The following is an 18,359-nucleotide window of genomic DNA, read 5'->3' as shown; positions in this document are numbered from 1 at the left end:
TAGATGCTTTTTTAAATAACTTCTCATACAGATCTTGCTTTCATATTTTGCTGCATGAAAGTAGGATGTTCAAAGATGATAAAACAAGCGAAAACAGAAAATTGAAAAATTTTGAAATAATGCCAGTTTTTGGACCCGCGTCTCTCCTTAACTATGGTCAGCGGAAAACATAAATGGTGAGCTTTTTCTTTGCTGAATTGCTGCAGTCAAACCCGAATATACCTAACTCGGATAGAGCAGATTATGCTTTATTTCGAACACTCTGAAGTTCTAGCATTATGCGTGTAAAGTGTATTTTTTTATAATGAACTTCACATTGGATATATCAAACTCTGAGTGCCCGCGATCGGCCACCAAGTGCCTGCCAAAGTGCTGCTGCACGCATTAACAAAACATTTTTTTAAGGGGAGACGCGGGTCGAAAAATCGACATTATTTTGAAAATTTTCAATTTTGTTTTCGCTTGTTTTATCATCTTTGAACATCCTACTTTCATGCAGCAAAATATGAAAGTGAGATTTGTACGAGAAGTTCGTTAAAAACGTGTCTAAATGACCCGCGGTGACCGAAAAGTCGCGCGTGCTGCCCAATTTCGGCCATCTTTGAGCTGCCGCCGCTCATGGCAGCGGCGCCGGCCGCCATTGCGGCCACTTGCAAAATTTAGGCTAAGTCTTCTTCTTTCGACTGGCACCTCCGTCAGTTTCGTATTTTCACGAGAAAATATAAAGAAAACGCTTTTTTCCCGCGTCTGCGGAGCGCTCCTGTTGTCACGTGACACGAACCCGAGGCCGCCATTGGCTGTCGCCGTGTAGTGGAGCCACCTCCGCACTTTCGTATCCGCTCGCGTTGCATCGCCTAGCACGGCTACCGAGCACTTGTTTGCATTATTGCGGCGTTCTTGGCCTACAAAAGCCACTTCACCATAAGACATTCCTAAACATAGCGAAGAAAATACACATCGCCGCCACCAAAGCAGCCGCCACCAATCTTGCAGAAGCAAGACGGATAACTGCATTGGAGACTGCTGAGACTGACGTTGCGGTCATGTTTGATGGAGCCTGGCAGAAGCGTGGGCACAAGAGCCACAACGGTGTTGGCACTGCCATTTCTGTGGACACTGGCCTTTGCCTAGACTTCTAAGTGCTGACCAACTACTGCCACGGCTGTAGCAGCCACAAAGCACTTGGTGACGAAGAGGATGAAGTATGGAAGGCCTTTCATTCTCCTTTGTGTGAAAAAAATGTTGAGTGCTCATCGCATGCAATGGAAACAGAAGCAGCACTACGCATCTGGAGCAGGACGCAGTCCTACAACATGCGGTTCACCACATTTTCTTAGTGATGGTGACAGCAAGGCATATGCTGCAGTTTCTCACGCACAGGTTTATGGGCCGACAGCAGTGACCAAAGAGGACTGCACAAACCACGTTTCTAAACGTCTTGGCACTGCACTAAGGAAGTTGAAGACACCACTGCCACGTGGGCAGAAACTTGGTGAGAAGGCCATCCAGAAATTGCAAAACTATTATCAGATTGCAATAACAAGCAACCGGGGCAGTGTAAGAGGCATGTACTGTGCAATCTGGGCGTCCTACCTCCATTCGTGCTCCAGCAATGGTGCAAGCAGCCACAGGTTTTGCCCTGATGGGAATGAGTCTTGGTGCAGGCAGAAGAGAGCCCAAGCTCTGGGAGAACCAGCTCCGGACCACACCCCCCTCCTAACCAAAGCCCAAGGAAAAGCAGTGCTGCCAATATACAAACGCTTGACAGACTCGAAACTGCTTACCCGCTGTTTGCGAGGGAAGACTCGGAACGCTGCTGAATCCCTCAACAGCAAGATTTGGATGCTGTGTCCAAAGAGCCGATTCGCATCACGGACTGCAGTCCTGTGGTTCAACAGGGGCCACTCCAGCTTCGAAAAGGTGCTAGAAGAACTGGGAATCCTCCCTTCTAAGCAGCTGGTCAGACTCAGCTTGGAAAGTGACCAGAGCAGAGTTAAAAAGATGTCTGCCAAGCTGACTGCTGAAGCAAAGTCTCATCGCCGCAGCCAGGTGAAGCGAGCACACACTGAGCACTCCGTTCGCAAGAACCGTGAGGGCCAAACATATGCTGCAGGAGAGTTCTAATCATGTGGGCTAGTGGCCAACATGTTAAACTATATTGCCACCAAGTTTTATGTGATTTGAGACAAAATTTTGGCCCCCAACATACAAATGAACTTTCAATTGAGTTTTTCTCAAATTGGTGTTTTTGCCCGTTTTTAAAGTTTGTGCACACAATTTTTTCCTCTTGTACTTCTTGGATCACAATGAAGTTTTGCACAGATGTTCCTTGGGGTGCATAGAGTGTGGAAATCTAGTTTATATAATTAGGCTTACAATATTTTTATTAGAGCATCATACCAACAGACTGAAGTACAAAAGAAAATGACACCCTAATTTTCATGAATTTTTTGGCTGAAAAAGATGCAGACAAATATAATTTCACCTAGATTTCAACATTCTGCAGCTTGTAATGAACTACCCAGGATGTTTTAAAATTCTCTGTAATAATGATTACTAATAAAAATTGTGTGCACAAAAAAGAAGCTAATTATACATTTCATTGAGAATAAAAATTGAACTTCTATAGTTATCAAGAAACTGATTACATATTTAAAAACAGAAGCTCAATTTATGCCAGCTGTGCAAATTTCAGCCCTCTAACTTCATAATTAAAACAAGTTTTTTCGAGGAGCCTCTCCCCTTAAGGCCCTCTTCTCCTCTTAAAGGGGCCCCGAAACACATTTTCAGTGCATTGTTTTGCCTATCGGTTGCATAGAATGAGTTATAGTGATGCTATTAGCTTTGATCTTACTGCGTACCGTATTTACTCCAATCTAGGCCGGCCACGATTTTAAGCCGAGACCCGAAAGTTGAAGGCCACAGAAAAAAAAAAACTTACCTCGATTGTAGGCCGGCCGAAAAAACAACACGGTTTATACCTCATTATCACAATTATTTTTATGACGCGACACGACTGTTCTTACGTCGCCGTGCACGTGAAAGTGCGTGGCGCGAAACGACTGCACCATGTGTCTGCGCATAGGCGACTTGGTGTAGAGAGAGGAACTCGAGTGAGACACAGCGGGAAGCATCGTGCCTGCATGCTCTGCCGAAGCGTGATTGATGGCCCCGAGAGGGACCGTTGAAAAAAAAAAAGCTGCCAAAGGAGCTTTGAGAGAAGAGGAGGAGGAGAGGCGGCGTTGGGCGAGGAGACATGCAACGCCAGCCCGGGATCAGCCCCCGCTCATTCGTCGTCATCATCGCTGACTTCTTTATCGCTGGCCTCCTCGAACAGTGCACTATCTTCACTGCCATCAAGTGCATTAGAGATGCAGCACTTGCGGAATGAGCGTGCAACCAAGCTTTCTGGGATGTCATCCCAGGCTGCAGCTATCCAAGTGGCTACAACTCCCAGTGAGGCGCGCTTTATTCGGCCTGTTGGTGTAAGCTCGCGCCGCTCTTCACTAAGCCACTCCACGTAGTACTTGCGCAGCCGATCCTTGAAAGGCTTATTGAGGCACACATCAAGAGGCTGCAGCTGGCCTGTCATGCCGCCGGGTATGATGGCGACGTCGGTACCGGCTTCGGAAAGCGCAGCTTTTACGCCGTCTGAGGTGTCCACGGTAAGAGTTCAGGACGAGGAGGGAACGTTTGGCCAAGAGGGCCCCTGGACGCCGCTGCCAAACCATTCTGATCCACTGCTCAACCATATCGCTCGCCATCCATCCATTTTCGTTGGCGCGGACGATCACATTTCTTGGAAACACTTCCCGAGCTGGTAGAGTCTTCCTCTTAAAAATTATATACGCCGGCAGCTTGTGGCCATCCGCCGTGCAGGCCAGCATTACAGTCATGCGCTGCTTTTCGTATCCGGCCGAGCGCACTTTCACTTCCTTGGCACCTTTTTCGTTCACGGTGCACGCCACTGGCATGTCAAACCATACCGGCGTCTGGTCAGCGTTTCCCATTTGTCCTACGGCGTAGCCGTGCTCCATCCTCTTCCTTATTACGAATCGCTGAAATGAGATCAGCTTCTCTTCGAAGTCGCCCGGCAGCTTTTGACAAATGGACGTGCGACGTCGGAGGCTGAAGCCAAAGCGCTTCATGAACTTCTGCAACCAGCCCCGGCTGGCTTTGAACAGTTCCCGGGGGACGCCTCGCTCTCTCGCCAGCTCTCTTGCTTTGGCTTGCAGCACTTCCGTGGTCACTGGAAGTGCCGCTGACCTCTGCGTCTCCACAAACTCGGCCAGAGCTACCTCCACTTCTGGATGGCGGCCTTTCTTGGGGCCCGTGAAAGCCGTTCTCGTTGCCGCGCAAGCAAAAATTTCGTTACGCTGCCCCCTCCAACGGCGAACATTCTTCTCATCCACGCCGAAGTCCCGCCCGGCTTGAAGATTTGACGACTGCTCTGCAGCGACTATAACTTTCCGCTTGAAGGCGGCACTATAATGGCACCGCCTGTTTGGTGCCATGGTGTTGGTGATAAAAACTACGCACGAAAACTTCACTGCTGCGAATGTGCTCACGCCACCGCACGAGAACAGAACAAGGCCAAAATGGCAGCCAGTGCTCATGTGTGCTTTGATCAGTATCGGCTACGGATAGCAACGGCTACAGTGCTGTCTTTCGTTGGCGTTTTGTGGGGGCGCCACCTGCGTGCTACATTTATTCGTATTTTACGAATACGAAACCTCGAAACGAAATCCTCGAATCTAAGCCGACATAAGAGTTCTACATCTCGTTTTTTTTAAAAAAACTATCGGCCTAGATTCGAATAAATACGGTATACTCCGGTTTTTGATATTTTAATTAGCTCGCAAAAACAAATTCATGGCGCTGACGGTGTCGTCATACAGTGGCGGTTTTTAGCTGTGGATATGACATCACTTGATGGGAGCTTGATGATTGGACAAACAGTAAATATACTGCAAATTGAGTTGATAACTAGAAATATGTTTTGTCAAGTTTTTGTTTTATATTACATCAACAAAACCAACCTGTTTGCCTTAGATAAAAGTGCTTTAAGGGGGGAGGCTACCCTTGGACACAAACTTTTTTGTTTCTTGATATATCTGAATGAAATTTTCAGGGTAGGCTCACAAAATAACCATTTGAAGAACTACCAAGTTTCATGGAGCTGTGGGCACCAGTTCTTTGAAAATAGTGTTGGCACTGTGAAATTCATTGTGGTCATTCCTGGATAGGTGCCCCAGGGTGAGACAGAGCCCTTTTTCTAAATTTCCTTACTGGAAAAGTTTAGCACAGCACTGGATTTAGTGTTGCCAATTAGACCTTCATTAGGCAAATTTTAATTGCTTATGACAAATTTCACACAATAACTTGAAAAAGCGGGCTTGTCTTGCCCTCAGAAATTTATTCAGGTATGGAATAAAAAAAAAACCATGGAAATCCGATAAGGAGTTCCCGAGCAGCAGCCAGAATGAGCAGCCAAGCCAGGCAAAAAATACATTCCGAGAAAACAGCCCTCAAAGGTTGCAAGAACACCAGCTTTCTTGTTTCTTGAGATATCTGAATGAAATTTTTAGGGTAGCCTCAGAACACAGACATTTGAAGAAATACCAAGTTTCATGAAGCTGTGCACACTGGCTTTAAATTTATGGGAGTATATCAAAATGGTTCACATAGGTCACTTATTCCAGGCCTGGAGAATTTGAAAACAGCGCTGTCACTGTGAAATTCGTTATGGTTATTGCTAGATAGGTACTGCAGGGCAAGACAAGGCCCTTTGCTGAATTTCCTTGCTGAAAAATTTTAGCACAGCACTGAATTTAGTGTCACTAATTAGACCTTCATTAGGTAAATTTTAATTGCTTATGACAAATTTCAGATACAATAACTTGGAAAAGTGGGCTTGTCTTGCCCTCAAAAATTTATTCAGGTACGAAATAAAAAAAATCCATGGAAATCCGATAAGTGGTTCCCGAAATGCAGTCAGAATGAGCAGCCACACCAGGAAAAAAAGTCATTTCTAAACATGGCCCTCGAGAAAGTTTCAAACCTATTCCTAGGTCTAAAATGACCCTGCAGAATAGCTGGTGGTGTCCTTGCGCACTTTTTTCCTTTGCCGCCTCTCATTCTTCACCAGATTCCTTTTTCTCGTCCTTGTCCATGTGCAGGGCATCTTTTTCTGCAGCTCGCTGGATGACCAGGTGGCCAGGTGTGAGCCCCACTGACAGATTTTTTTGGTGGCCCTTTGACAACCGGCATTATATCTCAGCACTGCTTCATGCAGTGCTGTCTGCACAGCAATCAAAGACGTGTGCTGCTCCTTTGGCATCAGGGACCATAGGACAGAGTGGAAAGACTCGGACGCATTTTGCGTCTTTGCACCCAGGCAGCGTTAGAAGCCTGCGAGAGGCGCTGGTAAACAGGCAGCATAGCCTCAGTGACGTAGCCTGGAAGGCTGTACTTGTGCTTTGGCTGTGGTGAATCACTTGCCTCGGCAACCTTATGACGGCACCATGAGTTGGCACCCTCTGGGCAGAAGTCATGGCGAGGCTCCTCTTTAGTTGATGTGACATGGTAGCATGGTGCCATCACTGCACGCTGCATTGCAGCCACATCGTTGGAGTTGTTTCTCAGGGCCCAGCCATAATAGTCTGTCAGTTTATCAATGAGAGCCTTTGTCAGCCTGCCCTTCCCTCCCAGTGACTTTTCACTTTTTTGCACAAGGTTCCGCAGTGCCGTGCCCATCCTCTTTTGGACGGGGTTGAGGCACTCTTCTTTAACAATGGGGACTAGTCCGTAGACGTTCTCTTCCACAAGGGCTGAGAAGGTGGCGCTGTCTCCATCAGAAACAAGCATTGTGTAACGCAGGTTGTGCTTTGAGACTGAACGGTTGAAAAGAATCAAAGCTGCTTCTACTTCCATCCTCCCCGATTTAGCATCAGTGTTTTTCTGGAAAACATGATGCTCATGCCAGCTTGAGTAATCTGCATCTCCAGGTTTTGGTCCTACTTGACAACCAAGGCACTGGTTAGACAGAACCGCAGCATCCATGATGAGGCCTGTATGGTACTCAATCACCGCCCCAACTCCAATGTGGGATGTGTGGCCACGCTTATGCCAAGTTCCATCATATGCTTCAGTGATGTCTCTGCAAAAGCTTGGGTCCATCTCCTTGTAGACCTCCTTCACTGCAGCAGCTGATTCGGCGTAGAACTTGTCTATGTACTGGATCTCTCTGTCCCTGAATGTCTTCTTCAGGTGCTTCTGGAATGTGCTATGGTGAAGCCCTCTGTGAGATACATTCATCGTTGCCCAGAAGTCGTTGAGAGCTGTCTGGCCCTTGCCAATCTGCTTCATTGCCATAACGGCTCGTATGTTCACTTCAAAGGCCATTGCTTCATTCTGGCGTTGGGAGTTCCGCGAGCTTACAATCATCCCACAATGTGGGCACATCAGTTCAAGCTTTGTTGCCAGTCCAAGCTGGGTGCCTTCTTGAACGGTCAACCCGGGCGCAAGGCAATGCTTGCACAAGGTGCTGGAGAGCAAGTCGCTTAGGGTATCCATTTGCACAAGGCAAAATTTCGCACCTTCACTTGTAGCGGTGGCAGATCTGGGATCGGGCGTCATCGCTTCAAGCTTCCGTTGTGTCGCTGGCATGGCGCCAAGTCTTTCTGTAACAACAGCACGTTGTGCATCTGCCGCCTCGATCTCCTCGCGCGTCAGGAAATATGTTTCCAAGTGAACGGCGCGCGACGTGTTGTCACGCTTCGGGGTAGATTCCAAACCGGAGCTGGAGGCCGCAATCGCTGAGGTTAGAGTTCGGTACACAAGGCGTGCCCGAAGCAACGCTTTCATGCACCGAAAGAGCTGCTGGTACGTCGCTGAAAGCGGCGACGCAGTCACTGTCTGGTAGCGATGTAGCAGAAGCTACGCGGCTGGAAGCATCGACACAGTGGCTGTTGGTGGCACGCTTCACCGCACAAACCAACTTCATAGCACGCTTCCGCGCACCGAACGCGTGTAGCGTCTTTCGCTTTATTGGACGCATCGTGACTGACCGCGCAACAGTCTGCAGGAAACTGTTCGGACGGCACGGCGAGATATCGTAAAGACAGTGACAACAGCGAACACAAACTTGGCGAAATGTGAAGAGAGCGCACAAACTACAAAGACCGCCAACAACGAGAAAAGGAAAGGGTCATGGCGGCCAGTGCAGGCGATGCGCCAGCCGCTGCTGAAAGGGGACCGCCTCGTCAGCGCGTGCAGCAGCCCATAGCGGCCGCACGATCCCCCACGTTCTCGAGGAGCGCGCCCTTCGGCCAATCGCAGCCTCGCATTTCAAATGCGGGAAGCTTGAAAGGCGCTTTGAGGGCCCCAATCACAAGCAAGCCACGCTTCCACCGTGCTGCCGCCGCGGTCGTCAGAGGAGGCAAAAAAAAAGAGCAAGAATTCACGAACGAAACAGGACCAAGATGGCGGCGCTCGGTTCGCTGGCCGAGAAACGGCATGTGCTTGAAGTTGGGGTATTTTCGGCGCTTTCTCGCAGCTCAGCGGCTGCCGCGGCTTGTTCGATATTTAATTTGAAATACTTTCACGACGAATTAGGCGTTGATATTTGCAGAGCAGGTAGTTTATGACACAAACTGTCGGAATATTCACTTTTCCAAAAATCGACTTTTTCGCGATTTTTCGGTTTTCAAGGGCCGCGTCCCCCCTTAAGGGGGGACACTGGTCTTAAAGCTATTTTTGTTGTTTTTTGACCAATCTTAATAAAAATGCATAGACTTATTCAAATTTTTATGCTGATTTCAAATATGCATTTATTTTAGGTGTAGGCCAATTAGTTTTCAAGATAATTAACAATTAATGCCCATTGTTTGAGGCCCAAATAGCAAAATAATGATTTCATCTAAAATTAATTTTAAGGCATGGTTAGATAGCCAGAATAGTGAATTATGAAATGTTGAGAGCAGATTTTTGATATGTCAATTATTACTCATTTTACAACCTTCTGAATTTCAGTATAAAAAATGTGTGTACCAAGTAATGGTAAATTAACGAAAATAATTATTTTTTTAAGGTAAAATGAAAAAATCTGCTCCCAACATTTCACACAGCATACATTAGGCTTTCCATTGCAACCAAAATTTCAGCTCTATGTGACTTGGTTGCTGAGATATCAAGGCCTCAAGACTGCTAGCAGTCAACCATATGCATTTTGAGAAAAGCCCCAAAAACAAGCAGGGGACAGTTTAATAAATATTTACAAGTGCAGTAATATATTTACAATAGGAAATGGCTAGTAGCCACCAGGAATGTAGTCCTTTTGATTGCCAGTAGTATCCAGGTGCCGCTTCTTGAGCACTCCTTGAATATTTTCCGCAATGGAATGCTTTCGAGCGCACTTTTGCTCTCGGCGCTCATCCTTCTCTCGCATTCTTTTTGCGCTCATAGAATTCGTATTGAGGCCCAGTTCCTGTAATATTGCTGCAGAAGTTCTTTTGCTGCCTGCGTTGAACCGCATTACTGCCTCAGCCACGGCAGCCTCAACAGTAAACAATGATGCGTGGCGCTCTTTGGGTGCCAAGGCCCATATCAAAGAGTGTAGGCTTTCATTACTGTTTGGGTTTTACCGCTATGGCAGAGCTTCCTATCCGACAGTCGCTCATAGACAGGGAGCAATGCTTTAGCAACATGGGTTGGAATGTTGTACCGATGCTTTGGAGCAGATTCGCCTCGGGCTGCTGCCGCATTTTGCTGGCACCAAGAGTCCAGTCCCGATGGTTTGATGCCTCATCAGTAGAGGTAATGTGGTGGTAGGTGGCCATCACAGCCTTCTGCGTAGCCTCTACATCCCCATTATGGGATTTTAAAGCCCAGGCATAATAGGAGCTTAACTTTGTTATGAGGCTGCCTGTCAGTTTGCCTTTTCCTCCAAGGTTTTCGGCACCTTTGTGTTTGAACAACAAAGTCCGCAATGCTGTTCCCATACGTTTCTGCACGTGGTTTATGCAGTCTTCTTTTTTTACTTTGATGTATCCATACACATCTGCCTCTTGCACAGCTAGAAAAGCCCGACTATCACCGTCCGAAAGCATTGTGGTATAGCGAAGGCCACACTTCTTCAACGACCTTTCAAAAAGAATAAGGGCTGCCTCAACTTCCATCTCTCCAGCCTTTTTTTCTGAGTTTTTTTGGCATAGGTGCCCAGCCCTCCAGGACTGGTATGATGGGTCACCTTTTGGGCCTCGCTCGCAGCCGGCACAGAAGTTGCACAATACAACATAGTCCAGCACAAGCCCGGTAAACAGTTCGATGACGGTTCCCACACCAATGTGGGATGTGTGGCCGCGTGTCATCCAAGTGCCGTCGTATGATACTGCAATATTGCCGGGGTTCCCAAGGTTCAATTCATTATAAAGTTCTCGAACCGACCGCGCACACTCTTGTGCAACTTCTTCGGCTGCACGAGCTGCTGCAGGTGTCAACTTTTTTTTCACATAGTCTTGCCACGTTTTATTGTGGAGACCGCGGCGCGAAACGTTCAGCGATGAAAAAATGTCATTTAGAGCTGTCTGCTGGTTGCCAGTGCTCTGCATTGCACGAGCAGCGAGCACATTCACCACAAAAGGGTTGATCTTCTGATCGCCACGTACCCGCGGCGAACTCCATGTAGACGATGCGTCTCCACAGCTCGCACATTGAAGAGAAAGTTTAACGGCAAGGCCGTATTCTCGCTCATCTTTTACGAAGCTCAAGTCATTGCCGCCACAAATTTTACACTTCACAAGTTTCAACAAACTGTTGAGCGATTCCAAACAAACGATCGTGAAGCTTGCCTCGTCGAGCAGACAGTCCGACGTGCTGCCGTCACGTAAACAACGAGACTTCCGCTCCGTTGCTGGAGTTGAGGCGAGTTCTCGCAGTTTTTGTTCAGTCTTCATCTTATTTTGGAGCACATCTGAGGGCTCCAGCATCACTGTATCACGGCGGATGCGGGCGCTGCCGCTTACAGCTTCCCGTGCTGCGGAGCGCGTTAGGCCTACCTGTGCGGCCTCGCCGACACGATCGTTCAGCGCAGGAGTTTCATCATTGTCGGGGCGCACAGCAGGGCGTCTCTTGAGGTTATCGACCAGCGACTTCTTCCTTTTCTTGCCGAATTTATGCCTTGAGTGCACCTTGCGCGCTGAACCAGGCATCGCTGCGCGTTTCTTGCACTGCACGGTCCGGCACAAAGAGTCGCGTCTCCCCGCGGCTCGGGCGCGTCAAGCAGACGCTGCCAGCCCGCTCCACCAATCGGATGACGACCTGCTGTCACGTGATCCGCGGCAGCCAATAGAATTTTGAATACTACCTTTTCTTTTTTGCTATTTTCTCGGCAACCAATAAGCGAACGGAAGTCGTAGTGGCGGGAAATTGAAGGCGAAAGGCGGCTTTTTCAAATGAGACCAAGATGGCTGCGGTGCCGCGCATGAAACGGGAGCTACGCTTTGCGAAATACTGCTGTTTCTGCGCCGATTTCAGCTCAAATTCGGGCGACATGGATTATATAAATTGGTATTGTGAGTAAAATACTGACCTTAGAGGCGAGAAATTTAACAGAGAGGTAGATAAATGATTGCTGATTTCGAAAATAACATTTTCTAAAAACTGATTTTTTCGAGATTTTTCGGCCCGAAAGACCCATGTCCCCCCTTAAAGCAAGTAAAACAAAAATACACCACCAAAGGCTTTGGCTACTTTTTTGTATCGAAGGGCTTTGCGCCTCTCTGTAAACATCCTACGACCTAGCACTAAACACTTATGGCTTAAGTATCTGAGAGCGGCGTTATGGAATCGACCCGATCGAGCCGTTGCACTCTAAGCGTTCGTTTCGGTCCCAAGGAAGGATGCAAAGAAAAAAGCAGCTCGTTTCACATTTAGCAGTGCGCATCGTCAGCTTGTGCAGGATCACCGGACGGCGGCACTAGATGGCGCCACATTCCCATCAACAGTGCGCGCTCCTTGCTCGCCATGACCAACCAGCACGCTAAGAGCAACAGGCCATGGTAGGCGGTGAGCAGTAGCGGTACGCGCTATGCTAAATGTGTCTGATATATTGCGCAGGCTGTCACACTGTCGCAGTATCTCGCGCTCGAGTTCGGATCCAAAAGTACGGGAATGTCACTGATCAGTGTTCCCTTCTGCGCCGTCGACGTGACGATGAAGCATCACTGGGTCAGCTGGGCGTTCACATGGTTGTAACCATGTAAACGACGCTGCCAGCCTTGCCAAGACAGAGTTACAGAGAACGGGCAACCATGGAGTGCAAACTTCCACGACGTGCTCAGATAGGCTGTTATAATTGGTCCCACCAAGTATCGTCATTGGGAGAGTGAAATGGGAGTGGGAAGCTGCGCGAAAATAGAGTTGAGGGCAGAATTTTGTTTGCTTGAATTTTGAAATTTCTTCATTGAATAACTCCTGTTCCTATGCATCGATTCTTGTAATTCTCTTTGAGTCAGCATCTGTGTGACGTAAAGACTGTGTGACGTAAAGAATCTATCTAAATGTGTAACCGGCATCCGTTCAGGCAGTGTTTCGCAGCCCTTTAACATCGTGGTGCCTTTCCTCCCATGCGTGTGTGATGCAGGTCAGGGAGCTGCAGCGGCTGACGCGTGCCCTCATCAAGCTGCCTGAGGAGAGCCAGAACGCCAACACAGAGGAGACCCCAGTGCATATCTTGGGTGACTTTTTCAGCACCCACGTAAGTTCCAGCTGCCTTGCTCTTGGTGTTGACAGGAAAGACAAAGGCAGGTCTTGACATATTACTCTGCTGCAGTACCCATCAGTCATCATTTATAGTCTCGTTCTGAACCTCTGGTTCATCTTTACCACTTTTGCCTTGCTAAGGGACTGCACTTGCCTATTTGAACAGGGATGCAGTGTAAGCGATGATGTGCTGGTGCTTCTAAGCTTTGTGGCTTTTATGGTGAAATCCTGCTGTTATTCATTAGCTCACAGGGAAAAAATGTACCGTATTTTACACGATTGTAATTCGACCCCCCCTTCCCGAATTACTTGTCCGGTGGAGGTGCCATACTGGTTCCACAACGCATTCCGCAACGAAAATTTACCTGGCTGGACTGCCAGTTCCCACTTGTGGTATGTTCCTCAATAGTGCTGCAGTAGTCACCACTGCTATGGCCCCACAGCACATTGTCCTCCAGCAAAATCCCAAACTTCGCAAAAGAAAGAGCCAGAACATCACGTGGAACAGCCGCACCAGCCACTCGTATTCACGGTGGAGGAGGAGATCCTTGAAAGGCTTGTTTACGAAAACGTTTTAAGGTTGCAGCTGCCCCTTCAAACCCTTGAGAATTGCGAGAATGTCCATATGCTCTTTTCTCAGCTGTTCATTCACTTTGCCTGTAAGGTGGCCTCGAAACGAGTTCAATACGTGGAGGTTGGGAGTGCGATCTTTGAGGGATGCCCTCAGCCTCAGAAGCCACACCAAACTGTACCATTGGACCACCATGCCATCCTTCATGCAGCCCTTCGCATTCACTTGTACAACTATTGCTTTGGAGAACACTTCCGGTGGCGTCTTTTGCTTGAAGTTGTTGTATGGGCGGAGCTTTGTGCCATCTGCCAAGCCCGACAGAATGACTGTGAACTGCAGTTTTTCATTTGCTGTTGTGAGAAGCTTCACGTCGCGAGCTCCCCCTCACACTCGCCGTCGCGCTGCTCGTAATGTCAAAGTAGAGAGGAGTTTGATTGGCATTGCCGATTTGGATGAGCAAGTATTACCATGAGTCACGGAGTTTGAGATGGTGCCTATGGACGGCGTGAACTTTCTCCTCACAAGTGGCAGGCAGCTTCTGGCACACACTAGTACACTGATGAAGAAAGAAGCCAGCCCGCTTCGTAAATTTCGAAGCCTAAGCTCTGCTGGCTTTGAAGGCTGCTTGGGGTATCGTAGCTTCTGCAGCGAAGACCCGGGCTTGTTGCGTGATCATTTCGCATGTCACTGGCAGGGACCAATCACTTATTTCAGTGATATACGCTGTAAGCAGCCTCCAGCTCCGGAAAGCGTCCAGACTTCGACCCATGGAAACCTCTTCACTTGGCGACACAGTTGATAATTTTGCCTTGCTGCCTCCGCCACTCCCACACCACCTGTTCAGAAATGTCTCGCATGCGGCTTGCTACACAGTTGTTTGTTTCTTCCGACGTAAATGATGGTCGCCCTCTTGAACGCTGCTGTGAATGCGAACTCCAAGCAGCACAAAAAAAAAAAAAACGAGTGATCGGTGTCAGCTCTTCCGCTAGCCATCGACACTTCCTGGAAGCGTCACCACCACAGTCTTCGTGATTGGAATAGCAGCCCTTCCATCAGCTATCAACACTTCCGTGAGTGCAATGTGTGGAGTAAAAGTAAAAAATCAAAAATTATTAGCTTGCTTTGGTTAGAGCCGTAGAACAAACATAAACCTGTAACCCTGCCTTTATCGTGCCTGATGCATGGTTTGTCTTCCTTTTATTGGCAGTGCCGTGCTTTGGTTTCAATCGTACAACCGTCGTCCGTAAAGTTTCGAGACTGATTTATTTTCTTCTCTAGAAATGATTCCCCAAAACAAATGTTGGTGCGTATGTGTTGCGCTACATTTTCGGGCTAACCTGAGCTATTTATGTTGATTGCTGTGGCAGCCACTAGATGGCACTACATGTAGAAAAATACGTTGTCACTAGTCGTCTGCACATTCTACTGTGAGTGAATGTGGAGAGATGGGCGTCCACCTCGAACAGCGTGCAAACATGAAATTCTGTGTGAAGCTTGGCAAGACAGCCACACAGACGTATGAGCTCTGCCGGAACGCTTTTGGCAACGAGACATTATCGCGGGCGCAAGATTTCGAGTGGCACAAGAGCTTCCCTTCGGGGAGAACGTCGATGAAGACGACACAAGGCAGGGGCGCCCTTCAACCTCACGGAATGAAAACAACGTGGCTCGGATCAGGGAAATCGTACAGCAAGACCGCACCATTGCAGTCCGCATGCTATCAGATGCTCTCGACATTAGTAAGACACCAAATTTTGCGTGAGAACTTTGGGAAACGAAAGCTGAATGCCAGGCTTGTGCTGCACTCCCAAACACAGGACCAGAGGACACGTGGGCATCAGTGAGTGCTGATTTGCTCTCCGAGGCAGAGAAGGATGCTGCATTTGTCGACAGCATCATTGCTGAAGACGAAACATGGCGAAATCGTCAAAGAGGCAGAGCACCGAAAAGCTGTCCACAAGCTCTCCGGAGTTGAGAAAGGTGCGGCAACAGAAGACCAAAACAAAGAGGATGCTGATAATTTTTTTCGATGTCAGAGGTGTCGTACACCACGAGTTCATCCCACAAGGGCAGACAGTGAATCAGGAGTTTTATATCCGCGTGCTCCAACACGTGCACGATTGTCACCATTTCGCGCACTTTTGCGTGCGCTCCCAGACACCCTTAGAGCGTGTGGGGGTAGCGGTCTCGGTCACAAAGGAGGTGCCCTCGACTCAGCATGGCAAGCTCAGCCGAAGACCGGCTACCAAGTGACAAGGGGGTTGTTCGTTTGGTGCCCAGCTTTCGCCGGTCGCAAGCCAGAGGATGGGTCGGAGCCAAAGGTTCACAAAACAAAAAAAAGTTTATACAGCGAAGAGACGATACAGAGGATTTTGCAATCACTCATACAAGCGCATACAAAGTGATTTACAAATACAATGCAACTCTTGCAAAGTAACACTTGAGAGAGATTACAGTTCAAAAGAATCTTCGCACCTAAAGTGCACTAACACAGAGAGAGACAATCAAACAAAACACAATTTGTTCACCGGGCACTGCGACAGTCCGACGACCTGAGGAGCACGACGGGGCCAATCCGCAGACTGGTGCACATAGCCTTGCTGGTCCATGGCTGAGCGAGTGGTGTTCTCCTGGGAGTCGAGCGGGCGCGCTTCTGAGAAGCCTAAACGGCGGCTCGGGCTAACAGACAGCGGTTGAAGCCCCTCATTTATAGGTGCAGACCGCGTCTGTTCTCCGCGCCAAGGCAGGCGCACACATGCACGCAGTATCAACTGCACAAACTCCTTCTCGCCCTGGACACACGACTCCATTGGTCGAGCGCGGAGCCCGCCTTCCAGAAAAATCTGGGTCCTTCTCGCAACGTGAAGTCAACGCAAGAGCGAAGGGGAGAGGGTATCACTTCAGCACGGACAAGGTTACCCCCCTTTCCATCGACAACGAGTAGAAAATATTACGACATTCTGGAACAATTGATGGCACGCGCGGCCATGTCTCCGTTGGCGCCGCGCCGGCGAGCAAAACGGAAAGGGCAGCAGCAAACCAAAAACTACGCGCTCTCTGGGGTTCCTCCTCCGCTGTTCTTTTTTGTTTGTTTTACTGCGTGTGGACGCTATTGCTTACGCGTAGCGCCGTTTTTTTTTTTTTTTCGGATATGCACCGAATTTTGTGACGAATTTTGTTCCGACTTATTGGCATCTGGACAGTGGAGCCTCCTCCACGATAACGCAAGGCCGCACACTGTTCTGTGACAAAATTTCTCGCCAAGCACAGAATATTTTACTTCCCCATCCGCCATGCTTGCATGACCTCTCCCCGTGCGATTTTTTCCTTTTTCCTCGTGTGAAGAGAGCCCTAAAAGGTCGCTGGATAGGGAGCGTGGAGGCCATTCAAGATGCCACGACAAAGGACCTGATAGCCCTGCCAAAAGAAGCGTTCTGCAACTGTTTCCAAGACCTCAATAAGCGTTGGAAGCTGTATATCGACTGCAAGGGAGACTATTTCGAATGGGCGCTGCGCAATTGATTTCAATGTTAAACGCTTTTTTTAATGGACTGAGTCTCTGAAATTTATGGACAAAGGTTGTAAGTACCCCCCCCCTCCGCTTCGGATTTTCAAATTTAAAAGAACAGGTCAACTTTGCAGTCTTGTAAATACGGTAGTGTCCGAACACACAGCATGAAAAAAAAAAAAGTTCGTCATCTGCTGTTTATTATATTATTTCTTTTAAGCACACCATGCTTTTTTGGGATTTGCAAGACTTTGTGGCTGTGTAGAACGTCTGTAATAACACTCAGCGATGACTGTCTGCTGCCTGTGCAGCTGTCTGTGGAAGGGATGGTGGCAATGAGAGAGCGCATGCGTGCACCAAGCGGACAAAGTAGCAGCACGCATGCGATTGTGCGCCGTCTTCATGGCAGCCAGTTACCGTATAAACGTGTGTAAGGGCCGCACTTTTTTTCCAGATTTGAAGGCTGATTTTCGGGGTGCAGCCCATACATGGGATGTGTGGGAAAAAAAAAATTTTCTATGTAAAAACTCACCAGTCAGGCAATGAGCGGCATTTATTCCATGTTCAGTCATCACTCGTGGAGTATTCCGACTCCGAGCTGGAGCGCGGCATGTCCGCTGCCAACGCGTTGCCATTGTTCCACGGTTGCATCGCTCAGCAGAGCAGCTCTTCTTCCAGTTCGGGAAACTTGCACGCCTTGCCTTGGAAAGCGCACTTTTTGCAGTTTGTGTTCCTCAGTGCATTCTTTTGGTTGCACCATCGTCGGACGCGTTTCTCGGCTACGTCAAATTTCCTGCCTGCTTGCCGTGTTCGACAGCGAACTCACAGCCGTGTAGCTGTTAGTGTGCTTGCCCATCGTTCTAAAACTGCAACGCTCGACGAAAGTACATGAAAGCCACAACCACGGTGAACTAACACACTACTGACGCTGCCACAACTCGCGTGCCCTTGACAGCGACAAAAGTAGCCACCATAACAAAAGGCTGGAGCTGGTGATACTGATGCCAATATGGATAGCGGGAGCTCACAGCAGAGGAAAACATTGACGATGATGATGAGCCGTGGCTTAAGGCGCCATCCACGGGCAGCAGCTGGAAGCTCTTCTGTGCATGCGTCGCCTTCGTGATCGAGCGCGCCGTTCCTCGCAGCCAGAGCTGATAGCAGAGGCCACGGCGCGTGCATTTCGAAGCCTATTCCTGCGTAGGCCGTGGAAAGTTTGGGTGCGGCTCTTACAGGAATATTATTCTCTTTTTATTATTTCCTTGGGGAAACGGGGTGCGGCCTTTACATGTGTTTATAGGGTAATTCCTTCACAGTCCGCTCTGAATGGAATCTAGAAAAAGCGGCTTTTAAACTGGAAAAGACCAGAAAAATGCAAGTGGCAGAAACAAAAGCTCCGGGTCCAACCTGCACAACTGCATCTCATATAGGGCTGCCTGTGTGCCTTCTCTCGCAGCGTAGTTTCCTTTTTGCGCCATTGGCCATTTGCACTCTCGTTGCAGTGATGATGGAACTGCA

The 18,359-nt window shown here is 48.5% G+C and overlaps 1 protein-coding gene and 2 pseudogenes across 4 annotated transcripts in view; 2 read left to right on the top strand and 1 right to left on the bottom strand.

The window, feature by feature from the left end:
- Imp (IGF-II mRNA-binding protein) overlaps positions 1 to 18,359 on the top strand; it is a 58,793-nt gene that overhangs the window by 33,827 nt on the left and 6,607 nt on the right. For all 4 annotated transcript variants that reach the window (XM_077657899.1, XM_077657898.1, XM_077657900.1 and 1 more), the window contains one exon: positions 12,644 to 12,757. In XM_077657899.1, the coding sequence (XP_077514025.1) occupies positions 12,644 to 12,757 (114 nt within the window). The remainder of the gene's footprint in view (positions 1 to 12,643; positions 12,758 to 18,359) is intronic.
- LOC144123320 (uncharacterized) lies at positions 1,263 to 2,124 on the top strand (annotated as a pseudogene).
- Positions 5,829 to 7,668, bottom strand: LOC144123319 (uncharacterized; annotated as a pseudogene).

Source organism: Amblyomma americanum, chromosome 3, assembly GCF_052857255.1.
Source record: "Amblyomma americanum isolate KBUSLIRL-KWMA chromosome 3, ASM5285725v1, whole genome shotgun sequence".
NCBI lineage: Eukaryota > Metazoa > Arthropoda > Arachnida > Ixodida > Ixodidae > Amblyomma > Amblyomma americanum.
The sequence above is the reverse complement of the archived record's forward strand: the minus strand, read 5'-3'. Positions and strand labels throughout refer to the sequence as shown.